Source organism: Heliangelus exortis, chromosome 14 (genome assembly GCF_036169615.1).
Source record: "Heliangelus exortis chromosome 14, bHelExo1.hap1, whole genome shotgun sequence".
NCBI lineage: Eukaryota > Metazoa > Chordata > Aves > Apodiformes > Trochilidae > Heliangelus > Heliangelus exortis.
In genome coordinates, this window is record NC_092435.1 from 10,127,531 (window position 1) to 10,151,111 (window position 23,581).

Consider the following 23,581-nt stretch of genomic DNA (forward strand, 5'->3'; position numbering starts at 1 on the left):
TTACTTCTATAATTGCTGGCTTGCCTTCAGCAGCTGATTCAAAATGCTGTCATAGATTTTGGAAGGGAAAAAAATTAAATTCAAAGATAACTATTTATATTTTTCATTAGTGTGTGACTATCACCGTGGAGGACTAAAATATTGACTTTCAGAATAGAGTACAGAGAGCAGTGAACTAAAGATGAGCGGGATTAAAGGACCATGAAGACAGAAGGCAGTAAAAAAATCCTTGAGGCTGATGCCTCTGTGTTGAATTATCCTGGGGGATGCTGTGGATTGCAGAAAGCTGGGCAGGGTGGCTGCAGATGTGCTGGTAGGAATGGGTCTGCCTGTCACACCTTGTTCTTTGTGGTTTGTGCAGTGAGAACACGGAGAGAGAACTCAGGGCTCATCTGAACCTACTCAGAAAGGAAGCATGTAGAAGATGGAGAAACAGGTTTTCTATGAAACTGGAGAAGTTTGGACAAACAAAATCTGAATACTGAATAACAAATGTTTCCCAAAGTGCATCAGCCCTATCCTACCATGGAATTAGTTTGCCACTCAATCAGGAGGGAAAATCATCAGTGAACTGCTCTGAAGAATCAGAAACCCAAATTGTTCAATGTCACCTTTTTAGTAGTACCCACAAAGATGCTGAGTTGCATTAACACCATCAGCATTAGTAATAATGGCTTAAGAACACAGATTAGCCTAGAGAGAGCAGAGATAAAGCTGCAGTGAAGTGATTCCAAAGTAGCTGAGCTCTATGAAATTCATCTTAGGTAGAGAACCAAACGATTTCAGAGTTTTCCTGTAACACTGATGAAGGATAGGGAAAACAGGGTGCAATTTTTAAAAAGAAGCATCAGGAAATTTTGAAACAGACAATAGAAACTGAAATTATCAAAAAGCATTAAGCATCTAGATGTTCAGAAGGAGACAAATACCACCCAGCACTGCAGTTCAGAATGAATCATGTCATAACAGATTTTTTTTGTTGTTTTTTCTGACACTGTAACAAAGCTCAGTGAGAGAAAAGCATTAGTTGTCACAAATCATCTTGACTTTTCAGTGACTTCTGACACTATTTCACATGACATTTTCAAAATCAGGGTAGAACTGCATTTTTTCAAGTGTAATAAATATAAGAGTTCTGAACGACTTGTATAAATATTGAAGATGTGACAGGGATTCATTTTCAAAGGCAGACAATGTTCTGCATGCATTCTACCCAAATTCTGCTTCAGATGCTGCTCTGTATTTTTTATTACAGACAAGCACAAGCTAGAAATAAGGTCTAATTGTTACACTGATATATGATAGAAAGTGACAAACATTTTTGTAACAATTTAGAGAGCCATCTTTGCTCTTGTCTTGAATTTTAAGCAAATTTTTACTTTTCAAAGACTTGCTCACATTTGCATAGAAATAATTATCCCAACAAAACACAGGCTAAGAAATGACAGTGGAAGTAGCAACTGGCTTATACTTGACCCAACAAGCTGTGGCTCAAAACTGGTATTAGGGAAGTAAAACTTCATCTTTGGTCAGAATGGATGTAGTGAGGTTTGTGGTTCCATCCAGGCCTACACTTCTTTATATTCCTAAATTATGTTTAAACAACTTTCTGCCTTCAATCAGCAAAGCACTCTTCATTAATCAGAATAGAAATCAGTATATAAAGTATATATAGGATCAATTCAACTTTCCTCATTGTTTAGTTAGAATGTGATAAAACATAAATGCCAGTTATTTGCCATATACTTTTAAAAATTCAGTATATTCTTAAAGGTCCTCATTATGTCTGCCTATGGCCAAAAACCAGAAAGAAAATCTGATTATAAGGATGCTTAGGGGCATAATTTTGAATGAAAACCAGTTGATGAAATGCAGTATTTTAATTTTTTTCTTCTTAATAAGGCTATTCTTCGATTTTTTTATGGTGACCGCTTCCCTCTTGGATATTTGTTGAATGTGCCTAATGAACCTGTTATAATATTTGGCAATTTAATTTAAGCAAGTCACAGCTGAGTTAGCAGTGTCACAGATGTCTCTTTTGGACCACCTTCCCTCTGCATTATAAACCATCCCAGGCATCTGCAGCAAACTGGATCCCAGTTAGAGACATCAGATTTCCTAAGGACTTGATCAGAGCTGAAAACACCAGAGTGACTTCAGCTCTGGTGCACTGGATGAGCTTTAGTGGTGACAAGGCAGGAGACAAAACTGCAGCTTCATCAGTTCAGGCTGTGTGTGTAACAGGCTTTACAATGCAACTCATCACTTTTTTTCCCCCCTCTCATTTATTTCTGCTTATTGAAGAAAAGTGCAGTCAGCCCCCCCAGAGGCAGACTTTGCTAGGCAGCTCTTGGAGCTCTGACCTCCTCTCTTTTGGGCAAAATGGTGTGGTTAGAGGCTGAGATGCTGTTTTCTGATGTGAAATCACGTAGTGTCTGTGAGAGAGAAACCACATCAGTTGGCTGAGAATTAAGAAGCCATCTCTGAACAGAGCCAATATAGAGTTGGCACACCTGTACAAATTGCTTGCTGATATCATCAGGCCTGGGCTCTGCTTCTGAATTTGCTCTGCAATTGTCTCCTTGATTTTTCATTCTTAGTAAATATAACAGCTAAAGGTCACGTTGAAGGTTTTAGGGTATGGGTAAAGAAACTTCGATCCAAAAGAGTGATGCAAAAAATTTTGATGCAAAACTTTATTATGCCTTGATGACTGCTGAGGTAGTAACAATGACAGAAAATAAGTCAGCAAGCGAAGAAACAATCAAGTGCAATGTATTTCTGTAAAAATTTAAGCTCATGGAGAGACTACTGGCTTCTGTCTAAATTGGAAGTTCATACTGACAATTCCTTTAGAACCTGGAGCTCCTGAAACTGGTTTTAGTAATTTTATTATTGCTACTATTAGTGTGAACCTGACAGTTTCCTCAGTTGGCTTTAGTTAAAATAACTTTTTTTGTGCTTGGGATTGCAAGCGTTCAGATCATTAAAGACGGGAGCTGCAGCTTATCACTGGAAGTACTATAGCTGTTGTGAGTTCTGTTTTTCTCCCCAGACATGATAATATTCAGATGAGTGCCATTATGATTAATATCAACATGAACTTGGGTTAGGATATTTTGAATTCTCCTGTGAATACAAGGCATGTATTTGGGGTGGTGATTCCCCTGAACACTGCAGCCCCTGAGCACTCTGTGGTTTTTGCTGGTGTCAGATGTGGCCACATCAGGATTTCATGTAGCAGAGAGGAGTAGATCTAAACACTCTCCCCAGTATGCTGTTTGCCTTTGGTAATTGTGTATTTATTTTATTTTAACAGATGAGGTTAATCATAAATTTATTTCCCAAGCTCACTGTAGTGCAGATTGTCCTTACTAGATCTGTACTCCCTCAGCTGTTGACCTTTGGCTACTAGAATGACATTTATTTGAAAGCTTCATGCATTCCTTTATTGGCATCTGGTGTCTAAAGCAGAGTTTTATGCTTGCAGTTTGCTTTACACAGATAATTAAGAACTGGGAAATTCCTTTGTACACAGAAAGTAGTGTCTGTAATTTATCACTATGTAAAAGCACAGTAAGATGTGGTCCAGTTGTGGGGGTTTGTTGATCTATGAAAATAATTTTTATATATCTGAGGAAGACAAGCATTTAAAAATTTACTGTTGTAACAGGTATAAATGCCTATTCAAAAGTCACTCTCTGGTATTTTGTTCCTGAGATTTGGGGCTTGGTTTTGAAAATTGCTCAGTAACTTTTTGCAGACCCATTTGCAGATTAATTATGAAAATGAAGAGTCAGCTGGGCTCTGCTGCTCTCACATCAGAATGATGGGCTGGGCAATGCCATGCAGCATGGCCCATTGGCCCATTGTGTCCTTGCATGCCATGTCCCACAGAGGTTTCTCAGGACTCAGGGCAGGAGCAGAGCTCCACTGGGAGTAAAATCCATAGAGGAAAACTGAGCCAAGCTTCTGGCAGAACACTGGATTCCCCTAACCTGGCAGTGCTAACATTTGTAACCTGGTAGCAGTTTTCAATTTAAATGCTGCTGCTGCTTCTGATTCAGAGTAATCTGAATATGAAATGTTACTATAAACATTATAATGGCATGACTGAAGAACGTTTATTTCCATACAATGAGATACTTTCTGAAAAATTGGAGCTCTAGCAATACCTAATCAGCCTGGAGAGCACACTGCCTGGACAACCATGAGTGCTTCATTAGAATGATGACTGTGATGTGAGAGTCTCAGACAAATCATTCAAATGAGTGCCATCCTAAAGCACCATTCAGGAACATTATCCTCCAGGAGAATTATCAGTGTATTCATTTACATTATGTAAAAGAGAATAGTAACTAAATGAAACATTTCAGGTAAAAAGACATATCACCATCTCAAAATTAACCTTTGTTCAGGTAGTGACAAAGGTTATGGGGATTACTTATCTCGAATACACGTGCCTTTTTTCTCAAATCATAAACAGTGCTCAAGTCACTTTTTTACTCTGTTTCCATGTGTATTAAAGCTCTCATTTTACTATTAATCACAGAGAAAGTTTTAAAGTATTTTTTTTTGAGATTCCACCTAACTGCTAAAAATTAGTTTAGAATTAATCAGCTGTCCTGTCTGCATGGCATTTCTTAGAAAAACAAGAAAATCAATACTAAGTCAGTGCATACTGAAATTGATCATGCAGGATGTGACAGAATTTAAATTATGAGGAATACTTTATTCTCTTGATTAACACAGACTCCAGCAATATAAGAAGCATTCTGCAGTCATCATTGCAATACAGGCTTTTTCATCCAGAGTTGATACCACATGATTATTTCGGGGGGAAATTAAAAGTCCTGTAGCAGGAATTCAGTGAAGCTGACTGCTTCTTGCTCACCTTCCTTGTAGCTAGTGATAGTATTGTTAGATAATTCAGTAGCTTCTTTCTAAAGAACTAAAAATGATGTGACCAGAAGGCATGGTGTAGCACTGTTGCAGGCTGTCAGAATGTACAAAATGAAAAGTATTGACTAAATACTGGATGTGAGCTTGTAGCATTTTCATTTAGAGGACACACAAAAAAACCCCAAACATGTGAATGGCTAACAATTTTTTTTAAAATCCAAGCATGGCTATTGCTGGATGAAATAAATCAAGTCTTTGCTTCTTAATTAGGCACCTTTCAGAAAGATGGGAGAGACATTTTTGGGAAAGAATACCTGCTTTGTGCCATCCCCTTTCACTGCTGTTAGCAAAAGTGGATCAAAGAGAGCTTGGAGACATAAGGCAAAAAATGAAGGTGAGGTTGTTCTGTCTCCAGTGAACAAAATTTGAAAAGCCAGAGAGTGGCTCAGGAGCAATTCTCCTTGCCCTGCTATTTTGATCCTTGCAGCTAATCAGATAAGGATGCTGCTGTGAGATTTTTAAGACCTCTTGATTTATGGGAACTCAAACCACTACCACAATACCTGCTTCTCACTTCTTTTTTTGTACTCAGCAAAGGGATTCTGCTCTTGTGCTTGTCATGACCGCTTCAGTTTTCTGCATCTTTATCTTTTCTACTTTTACCTGTTTAGATTCTAACCAAGCAATAACAAGACCCATGCTTCACTGAAATGGGAAAATGTCATGTTCCCCACATCAGCTAAGGGCACCACTTCAAATTTCACTTCACTTTATGTGACATTTCCCCAGTAATGTAAAATTCTATGGGCTTGTTCTAAAATATCTTCTCACCTGATTCAGCCCTAGGGTCAAAAGGGTGGCCCAGGGATGCACGTGGCAAAGACAGATATTTTGCTCTAAATAGATTAATATCTAAAGCGTGAACCCCAATGGGTCAAACCAGAAGGTAATGTTTGAACAAATGTCCTCAGTCTGGAAAGACAGGGGTTTAATTTCAAAGCTTTTGGTTTCTCACTGTGGTCATGGCAGAAATGGATAGAACTGACTTCCCCCAAAGACAGAGGACATAACTAAGAGAAAATGACAGAGATATTTTTGTCTGCCTGTGTGTATATGTGCATCTCTATTTCTTCACATCCTGAAGCATTCTGCAATGGTTTGACATGGAGTCACAGAGCTTTCCTGAGCATCTGTGCTAAATGAACACTGTAAAAGAGGTTTCCCTAGCAACGCAAACCATATGTAATAGCTTAAAATAGCTTTTCTCCAACCCCTAGGATTTCTTAGTGGTTTGCTCACAATTTCCATTTAAATCAAGGTGTGTATGCCCAGTTCAAAAAGATTCCTCATTTTCTCAACTTCTGTTAAAATGAATAAGCTTTGAAAATGCTCATTTCTTGCAAGAGTGCCCTCCCTTCCTCTTGACTTCTAATTTGTCAGGTAAACTGAAGCATAGCAAATGGGGACAGTTTATCAAATGTTTTCCCTCTGTGTTTGCTGTTCAGAACAGCTTACTGGTGGTCTCTACTCTTTATTGCAACAGAAAACTTAAAGCAATAGACCTTGATTTTTGTGGTAGTATTATCATGAGAAACTGTGCAACTTCATAGTATAATTCATCAATTGTAATGTACCTGCACTCCACTTTGAATTTTAGGAGCAGTTTGCAGGCAAATTCTGATCTTTGAAAACACCAATCAGTTCTTAAAGTGTCAAGTGATATCCTTAACATGAGTTTATTGTGATACCAAGTGATTTCTCTAAGTTTATTTAAGAAGCAAGCAATAAATCTGAGACCTAATCCATGGATATTGATTTTCAGATCCGAATTCATAAAGTCAGACCATTAAGAAAGTCAGAAGCTGGCTGAGAGAGCTCGTGTTTGATGAAATGAAATGTACAGGTAAGATGCCTAGATTCTTCTCCAAAGGTTTTCAAACTACATATAGCAAAACTGAAGAAAGAATCAGGTATAAGGCGTTGCTTTCCTGTCCAATAAATATGGGTTTTTAGCCTAGGTGGGTTTTAGTTGAGAAAATAATGAACATTTAATCATGTACTTCTAAATAAGGCAGCCTCAGGCAACCACAGAAGACAACATGAGTGTACAGTGTCACATTTTAAAACTGTTGTCATTTATACACTGTGTCATATATTTCAACCTCAAAAGAAGCAAGGGTAGGGTGTTCCTTTCAATATTTTTAGTTATCCTTCTTATTACCTCTGAGCAGCAGAAAGACTTTTAGTAAAATATCCTGACTTATAGTGCAGATTGGAAAGAGTTACTAGGATGAAGTTAAAGATGTTTTGTGCTAGTTGGAAGGGCAGAGTTTGAAAGAGCCAGGCTCTAAGGTCTTGTTCTATCTATTTTCATTAGCTTTGAATTGAGTTTGGGCTTTTAAACATTTGTGTGGAAAAGGGGGAAGGTGGTCAAGGAGATTTGTCAGAACTGTGCAGGGGGTTCTTATGGCAGTTGATGTGGTGACGGAGTCTCTGAGGTGGGCTCTGATTTCACAGAGGAAGAAATTTTGTTATAGCTTTGCTTTAGAGACTATTTTTAAAATTTATTTCCTATACTTACCTTAAGCACTTTCTGGGAATCCCAACAGTACTTGAGCTTCATTTCTGTATCCATTTATCCTGCATACCTAGAAGTAAGCCATGCACAAGCCCTATTTTTTATCTTATCCCCTGATATAGTAATTCTCAAAATATAGCATCATATTTTTACACCAGTAGAATGACAGGAGAAAAACCAAATTAGTTTATACTGGGCTAAATTGGCTGTTTGACTAAAACAAACAAATCCCTTTATTTCTTTAAATGTGAAAGTTTTCAGTAATGTTTGTCATTACAGCCTTTCAAACAGTTCAAAGTAAACAGTTCACCCACAAAGCAACAGTGAAAATATTTTACTTTCATTTAAATTTAAATAATTAATTTCTTTCCAAATGCTATCTAGCTACAACTTTCAAATCAAGCAAACTCTCTCCCCTTTTTTCTAAGAATATTTCAACAGCTTTAAGATTCCTGTTGATTTTACAAGATCAGTGTGCCTGTAAAAACCACTTTGCATTGGTCACATATGTTTAATCATCTCCTTAACTTTTTCTGGAGACATTAAGAAGGGATTCTAAGAGCAGTAATAACTCTTTAAAAAGTAATTTAACAGCTGTCTTTGCTGAGAGCAAGCTGTATGAAATGGAAATGAGAAGATAATTGAATCATAAAGAAATTGTTTTGAAATTAATAGAATTGTCCCAGTTTCTTAAATTATTATTAATTTTTTTTTCCTTTGCCCATAAAAAATCATCTTTGAAAGCTATGCATGTCCTAGGTAAGCCTTGAAATATTGTGTGTTTTTAGTAAATCATATTATTCCTCATTATATCCTTCTTGATGGGGGTTGGGAAGATAGGTTATGCTTTGTGATACCCAGAGGTCTTTTTCAGCTTAAATTATCCAATGATATTTATGTATCTATGACAAAAATATTTTTAATAAATATTCACTCCTTTCACAGGCTAATTATAAAATTAATTTCAAAATACAAACCTATTTCTTCCTTTATTTTTTAGTCACTGTTTCAACCCACTTTAAATTCACATACTTTTTGCCTTTTCAAATTCCTTGCAAGATGTCATAATAGAAGGAGAAAGTAGGAATAAAATCTGCAGAGGATGTCTTTGATTCTCATCAATATTGATTCTCATTTCTGTACTGAGAATTCTTGTATGAGGCAACAGCTTTTGTTTGGTCAGAATAACTTCCTTGGTCACAGTTCATTGTATTCACACATTGCCTAAGAATTCCTGTCTCTCATTGGGAATTATCAGCTTCTGGGAAAAAGATAAAGCTACCCCTAGATTTTAATCCCACATCAGATACCACTTACTACAACTTCACAAGTTTGCTACCCTTAGCAAACAGCAGGTATCAAAGGAAAATTTTCTTGATGAGTCTCACCCATCTTTTTTCAACTGGTTGTGAGTGGATTTCAGTAAAATGCTATTTAAATTCAGTTTAATGTCACTTAGTGTTACGTGTGCCTTTGTTCATAAGTAGAACTACAGCTCTTCCTGGCAGTAGCAGATGCAGAATCTCAGGGATGCAAAGGGAGTGTTCATCACCAACTGCTGCACCACTGAAAGGCCACATGAGCTCTTCAAGCATCACTTCTGAGAGGACATCAGCTACAATGTCTTAAAGAACCCATTTCAAAAAGAACCCATTTCAAATGCCCCCGGTTTCAAATTCATATTTTGACCTTTAGTTAAAGGTCATCTTTAGAGGACAATTGGTTTTTGCTTCTCCCTGAGGTAGCAAGAAAGCATTTTGGTTATCCACAGCAGACTGGCATAAAATATTTTTTAAATTACACCACTGAAGTATGAATTCAATTGTTCTAAGTATTAAAGAACCTGTAAAATTCTCCACAAGACAAATATAATTTCTTTCCCATGCTCTTACTTTCTTACTTCTTACTTTCTGCAGTGTAGAAGCAATATAATTATTATTTCTAAGCACATAGAAAACCAACAGTCATCACGAAGTTAGGAAGAAAAACATATCAAAATCAACTCAAGTGTATTAGTATGTTGTAGAAGGCATTATGGAGAACAGAAAAAATAGTTATTGTCATTTTCATCTTGGATATGAGAATATTCTTTGACACTCTCATTAGATAGATAGTCCTAAATTCATTCTGGCATCCTCTTTGGAGTAAACCACTAGGGATTATGTGCCAAACTGGTTCAAATTCATATTTTGAAAGTAGTTATCAGTGGTTCCCTGATAAGTAGAAAGCTAAATCAAACTGGGTTCCTAAGGGACTTTCCACTGAGTTTTAATAATTTTTTGAAGGGAGGAGAAAATAAAGAGTAGGGTTTGATAGGAACTTAACTAGAACTGAAGTTCATGCCAGTCTGGAAAGAGCTGCAAGTACATTGGAACACAGGATCAGAATGGAATATTAAATCAGTAAATTGGAGAAATTAAATAGGATCAGAACTGAATATAATCTCAGCAAACTGGAGACAGCTGATAAATGTGAGATGGAGTTTATTTTTGTGAAGTATTATATTTATGAACAAAGAACTGCAAAAAATGTACAGATGGACAGGGAACAGCTCTTTGGTACAGGGTGAGGAGGCTCACATGAATCATGAGCCAGGCATGAGCAATACCACCATGTTGTTGATAGAAAAACCACGGAGCAGGATATTCAAACAGATTTTAGTCAGTGTCATGTCAGTAATCCTTCTACACTAGAATTGCCAGGCTTTAGCCAGAACATGTCCAAATCACAGTACTGCAGCCACAGACAGACCTGCTGGAGGAAGTCAGGAGACTGACTTGATCATTAATGAAAATGAGCAGAGCTGTTTAGCAGAGGACTTCTGAAAACAGATTGCAAGAATTGTAGCTCCTTAGACTTGGAGTTATTTTCTAGTATCTGAAAAAGTGCTGTAAAGCATAACAGTGTGAGAAAAGGAACAGGATGCTATCTATATCCCTGGGGGGAAAGATCAAGGAAATAATGAGCTTAAGTTGTACTACCTGATTTGAAGCACCTAAACATAGTTTATCCAACTGTCATAGGATTGCCATGCCACCTGACTAGATGTCCAGTATGCCTTATTGTGTTTGCAAACTTGTTGTTTGTCCAAGTTAAGGGATTTTTTTCAAAACAGTTCAGTGAAAATAAAATTGGAGTAGTTACGTGGGACTAGGAATAATACTGTCTAAATTCATGCCTTGGGCATCAGAGATGATTCATGAAACTGAATTCTTACTCATGGGGGGATAACAGTGTCATGAATACTACTCTGAATGCAGCACTTTATCATCTCTGCAAAGGACACCCTGCAGTCCTTCCATCTACTTGGTGTGTTGGCATCCATTATCAGTCACTGTCATGGATCAGTGGTAGGACTCTGCTTATTTGAATATCCACAACTGTAGCCCTAATGCAAAACCTCCCCTCAGTCTGACCAATAGTTTCACAATAGAATTCATATGTTTCACTTTCACCATGAAAATTATCACATTTTCTTTTTTGAAATGGTCTTTTGTATTGAAAAATAAAGCAGATATCATTTCAGTCAATGTCTGTTACAAGTTTCAGAGGGTCATGTAGTGCTTCTCCCCAAAAACTGCTTAGCAGAAGGAAAATGACAGTGTGTGTCCTTGGTCTGTGCCACACCAGCTAACAAAAAATAATGGCATCGTGTGGGCAAGAAATTGGGGTCAGGCACTGCACACTGATTTATTCATTTCCACCTGTTCAGTATCTCCTGGGACACTGCAACAATTAAAGGAGTATTTTTTTTCCTTGTGGTACCTTTATTTTCACACTGGAATGAGAGCCAATGATATTATCTGCTTCTGGAAAGAATAAGAGAACTCCAGAGAAAACCCTCAGAGAGAGGATAATTTCCAGAATAGTCACGTTATATGTCTTTGTGTGTGTATATGTATGTCCAAGACAGTAAGGGAAAATAAAAAAAATTAGATGAGTTTTCATGTCTTAATATGAACATCATAAACAGTCACTACATCAAATGCATTGCCTCAGTTAAGAGGATACTCCTCCTGAATATCTGCTTCTATGTATATCAGTACTTACTACTTAGATCAGGACATGAAAAGATTCTGTTAAAATTAATTAAAAGTATATTATGAAAATAGAAAACATGACTTCAGCAAGACTAGAGCCTGTCAACCAATGAGGAATGAAAATGAGGAAGGGTTGTTGCGTTCATCAGTGGAATCTGCCTCTGGGCAGCTATTAGCAGAGCTACACGAGAGCTTTACCAGCAGACATTGTCTTCAGAAGCACTGAAAGGTGAGTCCAGCCATATTTGTGAGACCAAAAACTATCAAAGGAAGTAAGGAAAGTTCTTCAGTCCTATGGATTCTTCTCATTAGGAGTGATCTGTGTTTTATCATTTTGTCAACCATCAAACAAAATCTACCAAGCAAGTCCTCTAAGTGTTTGCTGATTTCTCTGGCCCTCTGCCAGATTACTTTCTCTGAAAGAAATGGAAGTGCTTCAAAGTCTGTCTGACAGAGAAGCATGAACTTCAACAGGTTTCAGACAGTCAGAGGAGATCAGAGATGATCTTCAACTTCAAGTGCACAAAAATCCACAACCACAGCTTCAGAACCAGAAACAATTCGGTTTCTTTACCGTGCATTGTTTCAGAGCTAACTTAACTTTTTATTTGCTTTAAGCCAGACCTAAGATCTTTGAAGGTTTTTGCTCTTCATTTGCACGGCCATAATCTGTGGATTTAACTATCTGACCATCCCAGTAATACCATAATATTTTATCGTGGGAAATACAGTGTATAAATAAAGACAATTACTTGCTATCTATTCAGATTTTAGCTAGTTTCTCTGTTTTTCACCTGTGAAAAGGTCCCAGTCCTCATTCAAGGAGTAGACTGGTGAGAATAAGACTAGCTCAGTGAAATGTGTATCTTCCACAGTTCAGCTTTTTTCATAACTTTAGGTGCAGCTTCCATAAGGACCTTAAGGTCAAGCTCTGCTATTTTTGATGCTTCTAGCAGACTTTGGTACCTTTTGAGTTATCTTCCCTTAGCAACACTGGAGAAGACAGCCCCCAGGCATGCTGAGAGGAGTACCAAATAAGATTGAAGAAAGCAGAAATGAGTGTACTGATGGTAATATATTGAAACCATTGTTTGAAACTTTCTTATTTCTCTTTTCTCTTTGATGGACAAACCTTATTCCATCAAACCCTAGGGTGCTATTTCTGTGGCACTGAAAGCATTAAGTCCTGAGCTTTCCAGAGAAAGACAGCCTATGTTTTTCTGAAGACATTGATAATATTGTTTTCATGTTTCCAAAGCTTTCTGGTAGGAAGCAATAAGCTGTTACTAGAAATTGCTTTCGTGGCCTGTTCAAGATTGAGGTGTTGGCCTGATTTTATATCCTTTTCTGCTATTTCTCAGTGTCTGAGTCACATGTAATAGTGTCATGCTCCAGTCCACCTAAAAATGGGTAGATGCAGCAACTAGATGTAGATACATAGAGATGATATAGATACAGATGATATAGATATAGATGACATAGATATAGATACAGATTTAGATTGGATATATAGTATAAGGCTACTTCTCTATTTAATTTCTAGTAGTATTTAATTTCTACCCAGTCAATCAGCATGTGTATGTGTGTTTGGTCTGTGCTGAATGCTAAAGGGAAGAGAATGATGATTTACTTAATGATTACATATTTAAGAAATTTGAGCTATGTTGAGGTGTCTTTAATGAGGTATTTTATTTTCTTGAAGGAAAATTTTAATTACAGAGAAAATCAGAGTCATGGATCCCTTTCTAAACAATTTCTTACACATTCCCCCTCTAAAGGTGTATGCTAAGATAGGTTTTAACCTACAACATGCATTAGAAGCTTTTACTGGTAACTTTACAGAAAGTACACTTCTTTGAATATAAGGATACTTTATAAGATATATACTTCCCCCAAACTTTTCTGAAAGCTGCAGATTTAAACAGCTCAGGGGAAGAACTTAACTTTGTATGAATATGAGGGCACAAAACTCACTGAAGTCTTAGCAGACAGTTTCTGTATAGCTGGAGAAAATGTCAAATCTTATTTTAGAAGACAGTGGACTTTTATCTTCCAAACTGAATTTGGTTTTTTTTATCTTCTTCTTCACCTAATATAGGATCTTATTTTGATTTTGTAGTGTTCCTTGGTTTTCTTCAAATTAAATTGAATTTCTTGCTAAGGTGTTAAGGCTAATTTTTACTGTGATTCAAAACTGGCTATTTTAAGAGTATGCTTCTTACACATTGCAAAGTAGTTCACCAGTAACAGACAGAAACTACTTCACTGATTTTATTCTGTAATGATTTTATGTACAGCACACTGACTACTAGTGCTGGTTTCAAAATGACATTTTGGAATGCATGGGTTTTTTTCTGTTCAGTCTGCAGATGTCCCCTATACCAGATGTACAACTTGAAAAATAATAACTGCTAAAAATACACAAACTGTCAGCTTTGTTTTTACTGAATCTGTAACTTCAAGTAAGACAGATTTGTATTTAAATACAATGTAAGAAACCTAAATGGTTCCCAAAGACTGATGGCAATCTTATAAAATGGTGCAAATAAACACCTTGTAAATGCATATTTGGAGTCCAAAGTGGGGTAAAGGTGGGGTAAAATTGTTGCTGTATAAGCTAATGACACTGACACCAATTTTGAAATAAATCTTAAAAAAAATCGTAATCAAATAGACTGTATTAATGTTTATTTCTCTGTTTTAACATCTTAAAAATAGCTCATTCTTTGTGCTTACACCTTTAAGGTCTCATAGCTGTAATGTTTTTTCACATGACCTTGCATGAAGTGTTTGTCCCTCAGTATACCAAACAAACTGCAAAAGTATTGTGAGTCCAAATAAACCTTTAAAAAAGGAGGTAATGACTCTGCCATTCCACTTAGTTCAAGGTTAATTACATTGGTCAAGAAAGCAGTGAACAAAAAGCAATGAGAAATCTGACAGACCTATGGCAGCTACACAGACTGCACCTCCAGCTGTTCCCATTTGTCAAAGTTGCACCCACTGACAAAGTGGGAATGAGGACAGGATTTCAGCAAGCTGATTTTTTCATTGCATTTAAAAGTAATAAATTGAGACCAAAAAAAGTAAATATGCTGTAAACTGTCACAGAGGAAATTTGAGAAACTGGCAGAATTAATTTTTATGGAGTAGTTATGAAATGATGTAACTTAAGCAAAGATCAGAATTTCATGACAGTGTTCATCATTCTAATGTGAATGTGTTGCTGTTCAGTTGAGTGTGGGTGTACACATATATATAGTGAGGTTAATGCAGTAAGGAACGGGTTAAAAACAAAGATACTTTTAGGGAATAACTTGGATGGAAGTATGGCTTTCTAAGTGCAGACCTTAAAACTCCTACCTCTCTGCAGATTCATCTGAATTTTCTTCTGTGATCATCTGCAACTCCTGCGTGGTTTTAACAGAATCTTCTTTGACACAGTTTTCCTCCGTGCTCCTTTTGGGAATCTCCTCATTTGCTCGGAGCTGTTCTATGAGGTTTTGTTGATGCCAGGTTTGAATAGATCGGTGATGCCCTGGGGTTGGACCTGGCACAGGAGCCAGTATGTTGTGGTGGACAGGACTGCTGGTTTTCTTCAACCCATTTCTGTCCCGAGAGTGGTTCTTCAACCTGTTTTGGACCGGTGTCCCTCTGTGCTCATATCCTTCCTGCTGGTGGCAGCTCCCCGTGCCTGTGGAGCCTTGTGAGGGGTGACTGAACCACCTCCAGCGGAGCCTCAGGATCTGCTTCACATCAAACTCTTTCTTTCCCGATACTGACATTTTTTGCAGGAGGGGGGGGGAAACCCAAAAAGAACCCAAGGAAAAAAAAAAAAAAAACACCAAAAACCGACAACAGCCTATTCTTTTAGAAAGGAAATGGATTCTTTGTTATCTCTTGTGTTTCAACTCCTCTTCTTAAGAAAAGCCAACAAAAGAACAAATACCGGCAGCTCTCTCCCTCTCTCTTCTGATTAATAGACTGCAAGCTCTTCAAGCCGATGCTAAGCTGCTGCTAACTGTATAGGTGGGAATCCATACTGACAGGATGATGAGGTCAGACCTTAAACAAGTAAATCAGCTTAGCACAGGAAAGCAGCAACCATAACACTACCCAGCTGCCAGGCTTACACCCTCCCGGCACTATAGCACAGCTCTCTCCTATATAACCCAGCCTCACATGATCCTAAGGGATCCTGAGCTGCAACTTAAGATGCAGGCAAACACATAGAAATAAAGTGACAAGACTTTCTATCTCACGAGGTTTTCCATCAAGGGTGCTGAGAAGCCAAGCTGCGTTTCACAGAAGCTTTGCAGAGAATCCTTTTACAGCCTCCTCACGCGGATTTTTGGTCACGATTCAGTGTGAAACTGTCCTGCAGTTCACGTGTTTCCTTAAGGGGCTTGCATTTGTTTATCTTGCCGAGAAAAATTCCTACAAATGGCCTCAGTGTGGTAGCACTTACCTAGAGGAAAGAGGCAGCGTTTGGCTGCATTGTGCAGCCCTGGGTGTATTTTCTCACCTAGAGAGAGGTTTCTGGGTATAATGACAGAGGGACGAGAGCAGAGGGAGGGAGCTCATGAGAATCAGAGATGTGCTCCCTAACTGACTGTAGCTGTGGAAAACACCCCGTTTCCTGGCTAAGTGCCTGTGTAAACACCCTTTGCCATCCTGCTCATAATTTCTCATAAACAGTGACAAGAACGTGTTTGGGGTTTTTTTGTTTGGTTTTTTTTTTTTTCTTTTTTCCAGAAGACACCTTTCTTTTGACAGTGTAGACTGCAATGTGTTTTTGGGAAATTTAACAGCTGAGATATATTCATGTCCATCCATTCTTTAATAGACAGGGCTGAGAGAACTGTTTCTGTGTGTTTTGTATAATGTATACAGAATTTTTTCAGATGCAAATGGAACAAAACTGGCTTGTTTTTCTTCTGTTATACTCTCCACAGTTTACTACTGATGATCTATACAAATGTAGCATAGTGCAAATAAAAAAAAAAAAAAAAAAAGCTGTAACAGCTGTAACAAACCATTGCAGCTCCCCTATAAATGTAATATTTTATTTAACAATACTTCAGTGAAACAAACTGTGTTCTGTAGCATTTACTTCTGAATGAAATGGAAGAATTTCTGTATTAGATTATCAGGCTGTCAAGTGTTCTTAAAGGAACATATATTTTCAAAAGACTTTATTTTATGTGTTACAGGAATCAACAGAAGCTAGAAAACTTGTTCAACTCTAAGAAGTTATATTAAGAGGATATATTATGGTCTGTTTGTGAGTTTAATTGGGGATTTCAAGGTAAGCTTGTTGAGAATATATGCTAATAAAGAAGTTGCTGCCAAATTTCAGGAATTTTAGATTATTAACAGGGAATGAAATGGAAAATGAAAATGCTTGTCATGGACTAGGAGAGATTATTGTATGTTCAGAAGTCAGTGTAAGATGTTTTCATACTTTAATGATGACCTCTTGTAACAAGCTGAAAGTTTCTGGAGGCACAAACGTTACAGGTGTTTTTTCTTGCGTTGCAACCATATAATATTTAACATTTCTTAACTTTTCAGTTTCAGCCTACACACCTACAGATGTTTTTCTTTTCAGTTTCATAAAAGTAATCAGATTTAGTGGTAGCTATGTATATATTTCAGGATTGCCTACATGGCAATCTGAGATCTATTTTAAGGATGGAGTCTCTGTGTACCAAGCTAATAAAATTATTTGTGATAAAATCTTGTAGAGGTGGACAGAGAACACGGTTTCTCGCTCCTACCTTAATCAGGTCATTGAGCTATCTCAGCAGCTCTGTCAGTTCCTCTTGGCAACAGCTCAGATACATTTAATCCATATTTTTACACCATGTCACAAAGCTTCTGTTGGGTTTATTTTCCTTAAATCCGTTTTGCAGAAGTCATCTGTTACTCTAAGATATTATCAAAAGCATATTCCTTGAATTATTGGGAATGTACAAGCAGTACTTCTCTTTCTGAATTAGTTTCCTACTAACTCAGAACATGTTTTGGCAGATGTAAAGCATTTCTAGGTAAAATTAAAATAGTAAGGCTGGATATTTGCTGAAGAGGCTGTCTTGCTCAAAAAGCAAGTTTGAGTCAGCACAGAATATATCTCAGGTAGAGCATAAGTAGATTAGTTTTCACACAGCTTGTTACTATTCTGGATAGAATTTCAATGTGCTGTGTTATTGGGCATTAGGACAGTATAACCAATTTGGAAATCCAAAACTTCAGGCCTGAAATGATTAGAAGCATGTATGTGGCCTGAAGATGCACAATATTAATACCACATACCTGCTTTTAATGATTTACATCTATTTTCTGGTGAGAAAAAATAAGTTCCCTTAAAAATGAATACAGTGTGAGTGTTTGCTTTTGGCTGAGTTCTCTGTAAATCTCTGATGTATCTTTAGGTGCAGCTTTGGTTGGGTTCCAAGTTCTAAATGTGAAAAGATGTAAGATTTTTTCTGTTATTGCTATGTCCAAAGGAATGTGTTTGGTCTCAGATAAGTATCCATCATAACAGCATTATCTCTTCCCCTCACAGCTGGAAATCTCCAAAAAATAGGATTTTCTAAGGACTATGGCAAATATAACCAGGGCCACCAAGAGGCTCAGGCAGGTGGAGTGTCTGATGTGGCTGTCAGTTATGAAGAGAGACATTTCTAGAAATCTCAACTCCATTTTGGTAGCAAAACAGGTGAGCAGTGCAGCCTGCACTTGTGGAGGGTTTCTCAGTGTTCATCTCATCTAAGGCTCACAGGTGGCTTGAGGAAGAAGAAGTCCTTGCTCTCTGAAAAGCTTTGATGCCAGAGCTATGAACTTCTGAGGAAAATCTTCAGCAGGTTAGAAAGATTGCTTTAAAAATGAAGAGAGATAGGGATCTAGCAGGAAATTGGGCAGCATTTAAAAAATTTTATTCTAAACATGTTGAACTACCAAATAATTTGAAAGATATATATTAATAGTAAGTGTCCAGTTAGGTGTTTATCATAGTTTTAAGTGTAAATACAGTTATGTAATATTTAAGTGTAAAAAGCAGTTATGTAATATTTATTTGCCTTTCAAAAGACCCGTAGCAAAGGATTTCTTAATCTTTTTCTCTTTGCCCTGATCTGGTAGTCCAGTGCATGTATGAAATGCCTATTAGAAAAATCTATCTGTTTCTACAATCTAGGAAAGAATATTAAAAAGGAAACATCTCCCTTTCTTCTAGAAAAATTCAAGAAAGATACCATCTGCAGACTCTGAAGCCAGAAGTATTGCAATGATTAGGTTACAAGCAAGAGCTAATGAAGTTGGTCTGTGATGGATGGGAGGCAGACCAGAAAAAAAGGATTTTTTTATTATATAAAGGATAACTTTGAACCAGAGGTCTTCAATGCCAGTCTCGCTGACCCAAATAGGAGAACTCCACTTATGCTGAGTGAGACAATCAGAAATGTAGCTAAGCACAGAACATTAAGAAAGTTTTCTCTTAGTTTTCAAAACATTTGATGCCTATTCTGACACTGTTTTTTTAGACAGCCAAATGAATGAAAAGCTCATATCAGTACTGTATACACTACAGTGCTTGCATGTGGGGAAACAATCACCACAAGATCTACTGATGTACAGGCTGTTGATAACTAAAAGCTGTCCTCTCCCTACCCAAACTCTGCCTTCTGCAAGGTCATCACAGATTGTGTACTCAGGCTGTGTACTGGCACTGCACATGAGACCAGATAAAGAGAACAAGAAGTTGGGTATTTTTATTACCCTGTTTTGAAAACAGTGTTTCAAGAGAACTCCCATTAGTCCATCCTTTGTAAAAGAGATATTCCAGGAAACATCTGCACAGCACCAGCATTAGCAGAAGTCAAAGTCAAATGGAAAGGAACGTGACAAAAACAAAAAGCTGTATTTAAAATCTGCAGGAAAGTTCAACTGTCTTTTAAAAGAAAACTTTGAATCCCAGAGAATGCAAATCATTTGGATACAAGCAGTTACTTTAGACACTTTCTATTAAAGGAGACAGTAGAGAAGATCCACTTAAGGGAAAGTGTTGGTACATTTAAACACGGTTGCTTCCTCAAATAACTGGAAACTGTACTACAGATTGCAACCCACCTACAAAGCTGTGTGCCAAAATTGGAAGAAATCACAGCATTTCTACAAGATCCACGCAAAAGAATGTGAGAAATAAGCTTGGTGTAAGTAAATCTGGTGAAGAACTTGCTAAACAGGAAGGACACTGTCATCCTCAAATTGAAACCAGAATATCAGAGTGAAATAAGAAGTAGGAAATACCCACTTTGCAGCCAGCTGGGAAGGTCTCTCATGAACAAGGACTCGAAAGTGATGACATTAGTGCAGCAAAAGTAAGCTCAAACATATGACTTGAAAAGAAACTCCTCTCACAGGTGAAAAACAAGATTGAGAAGACTGGAAAAAAAATGTCGTAGATGCAAATAAGTATAAATCTATTTCACATTGATTTTCATAATATTTTATAAAATTAGATATGTTTGATTTTTTGAAGTGTTGTGCCCAAGAAAAGCCAATTGTTACATTAAGTATTTCATTACCTGCTAGTAAAATCAAGGACCAGAATACAATATTGCAAAATGAAAGAGGTAGAAAAACAGTATTTTTAGACTCTGTATTTACTGAGAGTGTGGAATTTGTTGGCATGACTAAGCTCTCCATACAACACAACACATTTTTTTAGTGTAAGAGGATAGTAAGCTTTCGTTTTCAGCAGAACTATGATATTTAGGTATTGTTTTCAGGAAACTGCAAAGTAATTGGGAAAATCTTTGTGTTTTAGAAATGCAGGAAACATCCCTTTTCCATTCATAACTCCAAGTAGCACACAAACATCTCATCTAGAAATAAGTGCAGACTTCAATCCTAATGTACCTGTCAGGGAGGTTCTGTCAGGTTTGGTTTTGTTTTGGGTCTGGTTTTTATTTTTTTGATGTTTGGTTGCTTGTTCAAGTTCTACAGAACAAATGATTTTCATTCTTCTCTCATTGCCCCTTAATTCTCTTCATCAAGAGTACTTTCTATAGAGTTTGAAGTAAAACAAACCTTTCTATTGCAAGAAAATAGAACAGAACAGGTCATTAGCAAGATGCATGCATGAATGCACTTGTTAGTCCCATATTGCAATAACCTTGAACACTAAGGAGACAGCTATGATCTAAATATAGTTTGTCTTCATTACTGATCATGGAAAATGTTGTTTCTCAAAAAAAACCCCAAAAAGCAGACACATATATACTAACCAAGCAATTGGAAATTTAGCTATATACTGTGAAATACAAACTGTTGTATGTTTTGACTCCATTTTACTGGGAGATTGCATTCTCCATTTTGATTATAGTCTTTCCAGTTTACAAATAGAAATAAAGCAGGTTACTACAGGTTTTATCAGCTTTTGTCTTGTAAAACCTTTAGGATGGAGATGTTAAAACAGTTCTAGGAAACCTGTTCCAATGCTTGACTGTACTAATAGTGAAAAGGTTTTCTCTTATAACTGCTCTGAACACCCCTTGGTTTCCTTTATACCCACAGTCTGATATCTTTCCTTCTGCTGCCTTGCTCTGTGAAGAGTCCTTAGGCTGCTGAAACTGCCCAGGCTGAACAATTCCTGTTCCTCAGCCTTAGCTCTTTGGGAAGTGTAGGGGTCTGTAACCATGGGGGTGACCCTCTGCTGAACTCACTTCACAATCAATATTTTTCTTGTGCTGTTGGGGCAGAGCTGTACAAACTTGGCAGTATTCTGCATGTGTAATGGGTGCTGAGCAAAAGGTGACTGCTACTTACCTAGTAAGCAGTAGAAAGATAGATGTAACTTGCATTTATCACATGTAACAACTGTTATCAGAACAAGCATTAATTCTTAGCATATGATGATACATATTCCTGACTGTAAAAGGATCATGATAGTTGTGTTCATGTAGAAAATACTTGAAATTTGTGCTTATTCATTGATATTAACATCCCTTATTTATCCACCATTTTTTATCATAGGGTATTCAAGAGTATGGAGAGGATCTGGCATGCCCTCAACACAACCTACCCTTTAGATTTGACATTTGTCAATATGGGTCTGTATCACAAGCCGTCTCAAAGCCTTGGCAGAATAAGGACTTATGGACAAGGTCAGTCTTCTCTGGTAAGTTTTGAGTCTTGTTCATTGTCTCTTAGAAAGTAATAAATGCTGCTTTTAATTTCAACAGAGGGAGGCCCTTGAGGCAGTTTTATTTCTGTGCACTGTAGAATGTAATGATTCTTGGATGCATTTAGATTTTTATCCCACAAATGTCTTCTGAGACCCATGAAAAGCTCTATATATGTCAATAAGAAATCATTAGAACATGTGGCCATGTATCACCTCTGAATTATTGACATCAGAGGTTATAGACTATTTTGATTATTCATGAAAAAATGACCTGCCTTGGAGGAGGTGGTTGAGAGGTTTGAGGCAGTTCCTTCAAGGTTTTCTCCTTATTGATCCATCTAACTTCCAGTACACTTATTGATTCCACCACAGACATGCAGCCAAGTTCACACAGGCTGGCCTGTTGTATTTACAAGTGTGGAAACTGGTATACTGGGATATCAGCTGGTTTACTATTAGATTAAAACAGGAAAGCATGAATTTTTTTTATAAGTAAGGCAAGTAAGTCTGAAGCTGTTACTGTTGGGTTTCTATAGCAAAATAATATTTTTTCCACCTTCGCTTTCCCTCCCAGTTGTCACCAGTTTTCCTACCAATTTTTCCAGTTGTTCAAGCTCTTTCTTGTGATGCCATAAGAATGCAAAGGACAGAATGCTTCTGAAATCATATAATTATAAGCATGACAGTCAAAGCTCAGCTGAAAAAGTGCTGCAGACCAATATTCTTGTCAGCAAACTATCTCCCAGCATCCTAACACCACCCTTGTGGTCATGTCACCAGTAAAACCACACAGTCAGTTAATTTTAACTTTGACAAAAAGCCACACGGATCCCCATCACAATATTATTGTCATTCAGACAATTCAGGCTCTAGCTGTTGTCAGCTGCCAAAATGTCTTGAGGCTGCACTTTTTACTCTGATGCTAGCACAGAATATAAAACCATAAAAATGTATTTTATCCTTTATCCTTCTCTTGCAAAAACTTTGGTTCTGTTATGTTTGCAATTTTTGGAATAGACAGGTTCAGCAGCTGCATTTTGGTGTGTAAGAAATTTTTAGTAAATATTTTCATGTTTTCTGTGGAAAAATTATAAATGTACTGCTTGTAAGTACTGCATCGTGTGATGAAAATGGGAGAACTGATAGTAAAATATAGTAGGTTTTATCACTGTATATATTTGTTAATAATGCAAAGGTACTAAGCAACATATTGAGCAGATTTGCAAGTGACAGTGAATTTCAGGGAGAGAGGAATAACATGAAAACTCCAGAAAGCAGAGATTACTGAATATAACATACAATATTCTGAGGCAAAGCCTATTAATGACAAATTCCCAAAGGAAGTCAGAAATGCAGCCTGCTGAAAAAGAAACAGAAGAACAGAACTCAACATATTAAATCTTATTATTTAGCATAAAGTGCTTGAAAAATCCAGATAGAAACTAGGATGTGGGTGTGATGGAGAAAAGCATCTCTTGTTTCATTTTTTCTTCAAAATGTCATCAGTAGTCTTGTTCTATCTAGTCTTAATCTTGAACTCAAATTATGGCGTGGCTTGTGTGAAACCAGAGTTCCTGTGTTAAAAGCTGTAGACAAACAGCCCTTAAGACAAAAATTGCATTTTAAGTTTCCAGCTCAGTTCTGTCCTGCATGTCTGGAAGACAAGGAGCTCTACAGTTCTCTACTGGTCAGCAGGAATTTCTGATACTTCTGTGATAATGTCAGGTAGCATCATGTCCTGAAAGGTCCAGTGACAAACTAGAAATAAGTGCAGAACAGAAGTACCCATTGCTGATGGATAAATGTGTACTGGTGAGATATGGCAATGGAAAATAGCCCTTTTCTCTTTCATTAAAAAAAAAAATACTTGCA

General features: G+C 37.1%; 1 protein-coding gene and 1 long non-coding RNA gene across 3 annotated transcripts in view; one reads left to right on the top strand and one right to left on the bottom strand.

Moving 5' to 3' along the window:
• The window catches only part of KLHL4 (kelch like family member 4), a 73,358-nt gene that overhangs the window by 21,374 nt on the left and 28,403 nt on the right, over window positions 1-23,581 (bottom strand). Inside the window, exon 1 of one of the 2 annotated variants that reach the window (XM_071757642.1) lies at window positions 14,884-16,069. The exons of the other annotated variant lie outside the window; for it this stretch is intronic. Within the exon in view, the coding sequence (XP_071613743.1) occupies window positions 14,884-15,305 (422 nt within the window). The 5' untranslated portion in view covers window positions 15,306-16,069. Of the gene's footprint in view, window positions 1-14,883; window positions 16,070-23,581 lie in introns of those variants that run through there. 2 annotated transcript variants of the gene reach the window in all.
• Window positions 6,723-18,235, top strand: LOC139802464 (uncharacterized). Its single transcript, XR_011728633.1, has 3 exons — window positions 6,723-6,805; window positions 16,734-16,828; window positions 18,089-18,235. It is a non-coding gene; the product is annotated as an uncharacterized lncRNA (long non-coding RNA).